General features: G+C 47.4%; 2 protein-coding genes across 2 annotated transcripts; both read left to right on the top strand.

Moving 5' to 3' along the window:
• Window positions 1-2,898: 2,898 nt before the first annotated feature.
• On the top strand, window positions 2,899-4,430 carry LOC119339624 (F-box protein At5g07610-like; the record flags this gene model as incomplete). Its single annotated transcript, XM_037611608.1, has 1 exon — window positions 2,899-4,430. A coding segment is annotated over one exon (1,197 nt), but the record flags the coding sequence as incomplete, so codon positions are not given.
• Window positions 4,431-7,637: 3,207 nt separating this feature from the next.
• LOC119340560 (5-epiaristolochene 1,3-dihydroxylase-like) lies at window positions 7,638-9,428 on the top strand. Its single transcript, XM_037612487.1, has 2 exons — window positions 7,638-8,528; window positions 8,646-9,428. Exons 1-2 carry the CDS (start codon window positions 7,638-7,640, stop codon window positions 9,264-9,266), a joined length of 1,512 nt encoding a protein of 503 aa, XP_037468384.1. The 3' UTR covers window positions 9,267-9,428.
• Window positions 9,429-10,024: the final 596 nt, after the last annotated feature.

A 10,024-nucleotide genomic window follows, 5' to 3' on the forward strand; every position in this document is an offset into this window, starting at 1 on the left:
ACCATCGCCTGGAGATGTGATACAATTAGCCCATTTACAAGCACACCGACGCCTCATTCCCTAATACCATCTCTAGCAGATCCCGCAAACCAGGCCGTCCGCTATAATAACCGCCGGTTTGCGGGTTGTATCCCCATATCTCCGGCCCGAATAGACCCTCCAAATCTGGCCGTCATGGAATTTCTTTGGTGGCATCCGAATCTGCGTGCCCATTTCCTCTATATCTAGGATTTCGCTCGGTTTTGGAGGATCCCTTTTCTTTGGCGGGAGGGAATTTCAACCCCAACCCCTTTCCTCACAATCGGCGCCATGGCTTCCTGAGCTCGATTCCGACCAAATGTCACTGGCTCTGTGCCGCCGCTCGTGAGCTGCCGCACGCCGCCGTGGTTGCCCTTTAGCTAGCTAGCTACTGCATCGCGATCGAGCGAGCTAGCTAGCTGTCGCCGCCGCCATGAGCTAGCTAGCTGCTACAGCTGCCACCGCGAGCTAGCTGTTGCTGCCTGCTCTTCGCTTCCATCCCCGTGGTCCTCACCTTGCTGCACGGCGGCGCTATCACTGGCAAGACACGCGCTCCTCCTCTGTCCGTGACGAGATCCTCACGGTGGGAGCGGTCGAGATGGATCCAATTGTTATTTAATGGACGTTTTCAAGGGGGGTTGTGCAATTTTACTGGGACAATAAAATATTTTACTAGATCTGTTCTGCCCGAACAAAATTCGTACTATAAAAGTGCGAAATGTTTTGTGGTATCCTTTAAATCGATTTTTGCGGGACGAGGTAAACGGAATCTGCTAGAGATGCTCTAAGGCGGGATGAAACCCTACCTCCTTGGTAGCCGTAGCACCACTCCCGCCACAGTTTAAGAACTTAGAAGCAAAGGGCTAAGAAGAATATTTGAACTTCAGAAATTTATTGGTGTATAACATTTCTCTCGACTCGAGTTTGTGCATAGATTTATGAGTACCTCACAGAACAAACAAGATCAGTCAAAACATAACCCCAAGGATCACACACTTCCTCAATGAAATGAAGATATCACTGGATGCATGAAATGTGGCCACCGTGAGGACCAGCAGAGCGAATCTGAAAGATGAGAGTAATTTTAGCCTCCAAGACAAATTACAATCATCTCTAAGCTTTCGGAAAAAAAAATAGTTAGCTCGCTTCTGACTTCGGGAAGCTCCGGTGCTCATGGGAAAATCATTTTGTTTTTGATCTTGAATATTTTCTTAGATGGTTTATTTTTCTTGCATTGAAATGAATTTTTTTTCCTCAAAAAAAGAAACGGAATGAACGACGCATTTGGTTCCGCGCGGGTAACGTATTTGCTGTATGGTCTCCAGGAAGCGCCGCGTCGGAATATTCTTACGTAATACGCGGACTGTTTGGTTCCTTCGTCTGAGCCCGTCTTCTACCCCACGACCATTCGGGCGGTTTCGATTTTGTGAAACGTCGTATAGGAAAGCGTGCTAACAGAAACCACGGTGGCCGAAATAAACGCTAATTACGGTTTTAGGAACTGCTAGAATCGAAATATGCGGCGAGTGCTAGGCGCCGGTGCGCCGACCCAAGTTTGGGCCGGTCACGCGCTAGCCGTCTGACTGACTACTGCATAGTCGGTAGATGGGGCTCGTTCCTCGCCCGTCTTTCTCGCACCGCACGTGAATCTGAGAAAGAAAAGAAGGGAGCCATGGTGGGCCCTTCCCCCTCCTCTGAATTGCGCACGCACGTCACATCCCATCGTCGTCGACTCGCCGCCGACGCTCGCCCCTCTCCGCTACTGCCCATCCCTCCCTCCTCGCCCACCTGCAGAATCCGTAGCGATGACGCCCTGGATCGCATCCAAAAACAACGGTGGCAGCAAAAACTAACGTTGGTTCTAGCAAATAAAAAAACGGTCGTAGCACAAATTGTCAAAATTGAACGTTGTTCCACCAATTCAAAAATTCCGGTGGTAGCAAAAAATAAAGCTCGTTCCAGCAAACCAAAACGCTAGTGGGAGCAAAAATTTCAAAAGATGGGCGTTGGTTCAAGCAGACTAAAAACACTCGTAGTAACAAGAAATGGTGCTGGTTTCAGCAAGAAAAGAAACGATTGTAGCAAAAATGTAAAATTAGGCGCTGGCAGTAGCAAACCAAAACAACAGTAGTAGCAAAATCGAAGGCTGATTCCAGCATTTGGTCCCCGCCGTTGTAGCACTTGGTTGGCCGTGGTCACCGCCCGTCGCCTGCCCATTGTAGCTCCTCCGTCCGCCGGTTGCAGCTCCCGTGTGGCCGGTTGCAGCTCTCCCGACGTGATTCTCCTCCGTCCGCCGCCGTCCCTATGGTCCATCTCTAGTATCTGTGGGGATAGTGGGTCGTCGTTGGAGCGAGGATGGAAAGGACGGACGAGCTAAGCAACATAAAAGAAAAATCTCGTCGAAGAGGGATGAAAAAGAGGAGCAGATGGGGGCCCCGCCAGTGACGGGCTCGCCGGGGAAGCCATGGCGCTCGCTAGAGCCTGGATACAGAGAGAGAGAGGGGCGAGCGGAGATGGAGACGTGTGAGAAATTTAGAAACGGGCTGTTGTAAATGTTGAATATTTTTTAGGCAAAAAGATTGAAGATTTTTAGCGTTGTAAATGTTGTGGGCGGCATTTTCTTTTGAGATAGGCCGTTGCCTGAAGATGTGATAGTTAGCCCATTTTCTCGCGGATCCACGGGCCATTCGCTAAGGCGCCAGCGGCCACGCAGCCCTAGTTTCCATTCCTCGCTCGACGCCGCCGCCGCCGCCTCCCTCCGGCCGTCGCGCGCCATGTCTATCGTGGCGGGCAGCTCTCACCCGCGGGAGGAAGGCCGCGCTTCGATTCGCGCCCGGTAAGCGGAGCAGCAACCACCATCAAACCCTACTCCTTGGCTGATCTCTCCTCCGTTTGCGTTTCCGCAGATCTTGCTATGATCTCCCCAGCCGGACGCCGGCCGAGAGGCTCACCGATGACGTCCTCGTGGAGATCCTCTCGCGCGTCCCCGCCAAGGAGCTGTGCCGCTGCAAGTGCGTCTGTAAGCACTGGCTCGGCCTCATCCACCACCCCGACCACCGCAAAAGTCTCCCCCAAACCCTGGCCGGCTTCTTCTACGGCAGCAGCACCACCGGCGAGCGGCTTCTTGAACCGCCCTTCCACTTCACCACCCTCTCAGGGGACCGCCGTCCTCCATTTGATACCTCCTTCACCTTCCTGCCCAACCACCGCCCGCCGCGCGTCGATCTGCTGGATTCCTGCAACGGCCTCCTCCTCTGCCGCCGCTACGACGTTTCCGATGGGGTTGTCGCATTCCGTTATGTCGTGTGCAATCCCGCCACCGAGAAGTGGGTTGTGTTGCCCAACTCCGGCAAGGCCACTGGCGAGGTGGCCACCACATGTCTGGGCTTCGACTCGGCCCTATCGTCGCATTTCCATGTGTTTGAGTTGGTACATGAGCACAATTATAGTCAGGACACTGATCTTTCCGGAGTGGCAGTGTATTCGTCTGAAACTGGAGAGTGGGTTTATAAGGAGGAGAGATGGATCGGAGAAGCTACCTGGCTCGCTAATCGGCACTCCTCGGCAAGTGTATTTCTTAATGGCCTTCTGTTTTTTTGTGCCTTTGACCTCGAGTTATTCGAGTATGTAGCTGCAGTCGACACAAAGGGAGAAACGTGGATGAAATTCAGTGTCCCTGGTGGTGAGGTTAATGATTTTGGTCTGGCTGATGGTTTTATTCAGCGGTCGCAGGGCCGCTTGCACTACGCCAGTTTTCAGAGGGATAAAAATGGTGTTGCCATCCGATTTGTAGTTTATGTTCTGGAGAACTATCAAGGCGAACCTTGGATATTGAAGCATAGCATTGAAACTTCAAACATATTTGGATTGAGAGATTTATACCTTGATGGGCGTTTTGATTTTATTGCGATTCATCCGGAATGTGACTTGGTTTTCATCATTGCGGGGGGTATCACATTCATGTGCTATAATATGGATAATCGGCAAGTCAACGTGATATCCTATCTTGCAGGTGCCAAGCAGCTATTTCTGCCTTATGTGCCGTTGTACACGGAGTCACAATCATTGCACATTTGACATTAATACGAGATTGTTGGTGCCTTTATAAGAAAAGTCGATCTCTGACCGGAGTCAATTCTTCATGCTATGGAGTAGCCGGCTCTCATTTTCTCTGGCTGAATGCATGTTTTTTCGGTTTGGAGCAATGGTGGTTCAGTATGGAGGGAACTTGACTGATTTCTCTGTGGTCAGTTATCCAAATTTGTACTCAACTTTCTGTCATATGTACTGGTTTCTGGTTTGGTCAACTTCTACCTTCATGCATTTCTTAACTTCTTGTAGTGTTTGCGTTAAGGTACTATGGTCAATATGTAAAAGACATGGACAATGATTATCATGCAGCAAAACTTTTCTCGAAATCATCCTGAGGCTTAAACTTTTATCTTCTATTAGCAGCCATAGGAATTATAAGCATCTTATTCGCAGTGATTTACTATACGACCACTTGTGTGTGAAATTCTGCTGATGATGTAATGCTGCAAATCATTTTCTATTTCTTTGTTACCAATGGTTTGAAATAAAATCCTTGCTGCTACATGGATGAACACATGTCACTTCTTTGAATGCTAGTTACTTTTAGGACATCATCAAACGCGCTGTGGTTGGATCATAATTTTCATTATTTTGTAAGAGGTTTTCTTTTTAGATCACAAAAGTGCTCTTTTTTTGTGGGTATTTTTCAGTTAGGTATTAAAAGAGTTTGAAATAAGCACTGCCGTGCTCCTTTTATTCTACTCGTGCTTCTAGTTATACTACGCATGATCCCTGTAATGTTGCACCGACAGAGCTGTTTCTGAATTGGTTCATGGGCTCTGTGTGGAATCAGATTTCAGCTTTAAGTCTCCAAAACAAACCTAAACTATCCTCTTGTGTCCTGGGTGCCTGTCGTTAGCTCGCCTCTTGCTCCTGGTATCGGGGATGGCACCGGTGTTCGGGAACTAGATTGAGTTGTTTTCGGCGATTTTCAAGGGAGATCGATCATAAGAACAATTTCAGCATTGTTTAGTCAAGGGAAATTGGGTTTGTTTTTCCTGGAGGAAGGTCAATTAGGTGACATCAGCCAGGTCAGCATGCATTATTGTGTCTGTGTTGCCTATTAACCCCAGTGAAGCCTCAAGAGGGGTAGAGCTTAACGCACATACCCTAGTGACAAAAACATTTGTGTCATTGTCGCCACCATTGCATTTGTCATGGTCACCAAGGCATGCATACTCTGGAAATCACAAAATGACCTTCAAAATCACAAAATTTGTCGCGGCTCCTGTTAGCCCTTCAAAAAATATCGGCAAACTCATATTGGGGCAACGTTAAGCACGACACGCCATGCTTAATAGGTTTATCGGAACTTAGAAAGAAAGGGCTATACAAAAATCTAAGAGTAACTGTGATTGGCGACGACGTTCAGATTCCAAGTGCACTGCATTTGCTACCTGAATTTCTGCAAAGCTTCCAAAATTCCCATTCTTTAACAGATGCTGAATCCATCGTCAGTAAAACAGTGAAAAATGTGTGCCACATCAGCGAGCCACAATTTGGCCAAAATTGTTAGCCGCAACTGGAGCAAGATTCTGTACGAAACTACAAATGATGTCTTAGGCATATATACAGGGCACAGTGGTAAAAATCTGCTCCTCACAAAAGTAAAAATCCATAGTGATTAACCTTGAAAAGTTAACCCTGACTGACATTTCTCATATAACTGAATTTAAACATGTTCAACAAGGGTGTGGCAGATCGATCATGCCAAAAATGCGATGACGATTTGGATCTCCCTTGCATCTCATGATGGCCATTTTCATACTCCCATCCCATGATTGTACCCATCTGATGATGGCCATTTTCATACTCCCATCCCATGATTATACTCATCTGATGATGGCCATTTTCATACTGGCTATGGCCTGCTCTGTTGCACACTGACAAAATGAAGCAGCAAATCATCCACAAATTTGGGATTTCGATCCTGCCTGCGCTGCGCACCGGTCTGGAATCTACCTGTCATAGATTGACAAGGAAACTGAGAAATGTTAATCATTATTTTAACAAGGCACAAATTATTGGAGAGTAGCACCCGCATATCACTAGCTTCACCAGATGCGAAGGATATATATGCTTGAATTATACCTGAATACTGCTTTGTCAGCTAACTTCGGACAACCAACCAGGTAGACAGTTTTGCATGGGAAGTGTCAAGCCTAAGATGGTTGAGGAATAGCTTACATGATTTTTGCATAATCAGCAAATAAGTTGGTAGAAGCTACTCCCTCTGTTCACTTTTATAAGACCTAGAAGACATTTCAGACAATGTGCAAAACAGCCTATTTTGAGTTGTCTGAAATGACTTACAAAAGTGAACAGAAGGAGTAATAAAGGTTACTAATAGATAAAAGTTGATAACTGCAGCTTAAGGTTCTTGGAGCCCATCAAACGTATACACAGTGGGTCTAGGCTCAAACATTCTGAACGCACAACCACAGTTTACATACTTATCGTGTGTGCCGATTCCTTCATCTTCCGAGCCAATGGATGCTCAAGTGTATAAATGGGTCTGCCAATTTATCCTGCCATCAAAACAGAGCACGATGATAGGTACGTTTACATCTAGATTCTAGGAATGGGAATTGAAACTATCTCTTACTTGCAGAGCAATGACTCATTGGAGTGTAAGCACTCTGCCAATGAACACTACCGTTTTCATCGAGTTGTTTCTAAAACAAGTGCGTGCAAACCGGATTTATTCTGATATGTCTTGATGGCTTGGGGGCATATCTCCTGAAACCTGCTGACACTCTCTTGGGGGATGGAAGCCTCCAAAACAGCGGCTGTGTTGCAGATACAGATCAGGTCCATTGTCACAAAGAAGAGTTCATCCCCTGAAAACGAGAGCATTTTCAGGGTAAAGAAGGTAAACAGGCATCAAGAACTTTCTTGACATTATTTATTTCCAGTAGAGTCAGGTGCAGCGTCGAGTTCCAAAATTTGTGACAGTAATGCACCTATTAAAGAAGAGAGATGCATGATCCGGTGAGAGAACTGAACACTAGGTGACCAGTAAAAGGGCAGTAATTTTAATTTTGACTGAGAAATAACATACGAATGCCAAGTTTCGGCAGGTCCGCACCATGTCATGTCCACATGATGGTTAGTTGGGTGCAGTACGGCTTATTTATATGTGCTTCTGCGTAGTAGGAGTACTGGTAGTAGTTCAGTTCAGTTCTGCACATGTAAGCACTGCTGGTCTACTGTATAGATTACTAGCTATTCATGCTATTTAATTCTGCACCTGCAGCACACCTGTATATAAAATGTAGGAAGGGCATCAAGTGAGTAATATAATCTGACTGACATCACACTAGTTTGACCATAATTTTTCTCAGCCCCAAGAAATATAAGTAAAGAAATACCATAAGGAAGCAACCAAGAAATTATCACAGAAATAAACAAAGAAGCAGCAGCATTGGATCCTTCATAAATCCTCCTTTCACAGCAGTCACCGATTCTCAGGTCTACTATTTGCTAGCTCTTCTTCTTCTTCTTCCTTATGGTATACATACCCAATCATGGAGAATGATGCATACTACTATTTGCTAGCTCTTCTTCCTCTTCTCTACCTGATTCGGCTCTACAGAGCTTCCTTTGGCCCTCGCAGCCACGGTCTGCGGCTCCCTCCAGGCCCATGGCAGCTTCCCGTCGTCGGCAGCCTCCACCATCTCTTTGGCGCCCTCCCGCACCGTGCCTTGCGAGACCTATCTCGGCGCCATGGCCCTCTGATGCTCCTCAAGTTCGGCGAGAATCCGGTGATCATCGCCTCCTCCGCGGAGGCTGCCAAGGAGATCATGAAGGTGCATGACAGCATCTTCTGTACAAGGCCAATGAGCTCATCCGTCAAGGTCATCAACGAGCTTGGCCGGGGGATCGCGTTTGCCCCCTATGGCGACCATTGGCGGCAGATGCGCAAGATTTGCTACCTCGAGCTTCTGAGCGCCAAGCGCATCAGTTCATTCCAGCCCATCCGTGAGGAGGAGGCTACCCGATTAATCAGGTCCATCTCATCTGCATCCCAGTCAGAACAGGTGGTGAACCTGAGCAAGATGCTGGCGATGTACGTGACGGACACGACGGTGCACGCCATCATGGGCGGCCGGTTCAAGGAGCAGGACACCTTGCTCCGCTACGTCGACGAGGCGGTGCGGTTGGTACGCGGCTTCAGCTTGCCTGATTTGTTCCCATCTTCGAGGCTGGCACTCGCTCTGAGCAGCACACTGCGCAAGGCCGCGGTGTTTCGGGACTCTTTAATGGCGTTCATGGACCGCGTCATAGGAGAGCATCTGGAGAGGAAGTCCTCCGATGAACCGCACCAGGAAGATTTGATGGATGTTCTCTTGAGGATTCAAGGAGAAGACAACCTTCAGTTTCCCCTCACGATGAGCAACATCAATGCAGTGACTTTCGTAAGTTGTTCTATTCTTCCTGCAGCTGCTGCTAGTACCAGCTTCTCAAATGAAAGAAAGCAGAGTGCTATTTTTCCTATCATCAATCCATGGTTTTACTAACAGGAAAAAGAACAGGATCTCTTTGCAGGTGGGAGCGAGACAGCAACAACGACGCTGCAGTGGGCAATGGCCGAGCTGATGCGAAACCCGAGCGTGATGTCCAGGGCGCAAGCTGAGGTCAGGGCAGCCTTCATGGGACAAATGAAGGTATTTGAGGAGGGTCTCGGTGAGCTGAGTTACTTGCAGTGTGTCATCAAGGAGACCCTACGGTTGCACACTCCTGGGCCATTACTGATGCCAAGGGAGTGCCAAGAAAACTGCAAGATACTCGGCTATGACGTGCCCAAGGGGACTACGGTGCTGGTGAATGCTTGGGCTATCTCCAGGGACCCGGAATGCTGGGACGAACCGGAAGCATTCGTGCCGGAGAGATTTATGAGCAGTGTGAGAGATTACAAAGGCAACAACTTCGAGTTCATTCCGTTCGGCGCCGGTCGACGAATCTGCCCCGGGATGCTGTTTGGGATTGCGAATATTGAGCTAGCTCTCGCAAGCCTTCTGTTTTATTTTGACTGGAGTCTTCCCGATGGCATTCTTCCGAGCGAACTGGACATGACAGAAGCCTTCGGAGTAACGGCGCGAAAGAAGGTGGATCTGCTGCTGCGTCCAACTGCACATGTACAGCTTCCCCGCTGACTCATGGTCTTCTCCATTTGTTGGGTTCTTTGCTTTCTTTTTTGTTGCAGTAGCCGTGTGGTGATGTTGAGGAAGCAAAAAGTAAGAGGATCCATGCTCATGTTTATTTCTAATCAAAGTGTATATCCAAAACCAGATTTGGGCTCCATCCTATATGGAAGAAGCCGGCCCACAATAATTAATGTGCTTTAATTATATAAGCAGAAGCCAAATGTGCGAATACTCTGTTTTGCTTTTGAATTGTTACAGAGTTTCGTCTTAAAGAAAAGCATGTTTAATAAACCCTATCACAGAGGTAGCCTGATGTTGATGTTGGTATTGAAACTGAGATGCCATTAAGATATCCAACTGAAGTTGCGCACCCAGTTTGTAGGGAAGCAAAAATCCCTCTGAAGCATATAGATTAGGTGGACCGTTTTTCTGCAAGAAATGGTGACAAAGCACTTGGCTCTGATGTTCTTGAGTATTGTTGGAGAAGTGCAAAACAGCCCAGAAATACAGACAAGAAAGTGATACCGGAGGCCATGGCCACACAGAAAAGTTGAGTTCAGAGAAGACAGCTACCTTATCGAGTCTGTGTCACAATCCAGTGAACTAAACATCTAGAGTAATTGAATGTCAGAAGCAGCACCAAGGGATGAACTAATGATGAAACTGTTTCCACTTCAAATATCCCTGAAGGGCTGAAACACAGTTTCCTTTTCATTTATGTTTCAAGCAGATAGGCTTAAAGCTGACAAGATCATAGAAATCCATCG

Source organism: Triticum dicoccoides, chromosome 7B (genome assembly GCF_002162155.2).
Source record: "Triticum dicoccoides isolate Atlit2015 ecotype Zavitan chromosome 7B, WEW_v2.0, whole genome shotgun sequence".
NCBI lineage: Eukaryota > Viridiplantae > Streptophyta > Magnoliopsida > Poales > Poaceae > Triticum > Triticum dicoccoides.

What these genes read in the sequence shown, in the direction of transcription:
- LOC119340560 (XM_037612487.1), top strand. Translation starts at nt 7,638, where the DNA reads ATGGAGAATGATGCATACTACTATTTGCTAGCTCTTCTTCCTCTTCTC. An exon ending in ACATCAATGCAGTGACTTTC is followed by an intron (nt 8,529 to 8,645) that starts GTAAGTTGTTCT and finishes GAAAAAGAACAG; the next exon opens with GATCTCTTTGCAGGTGGGAG.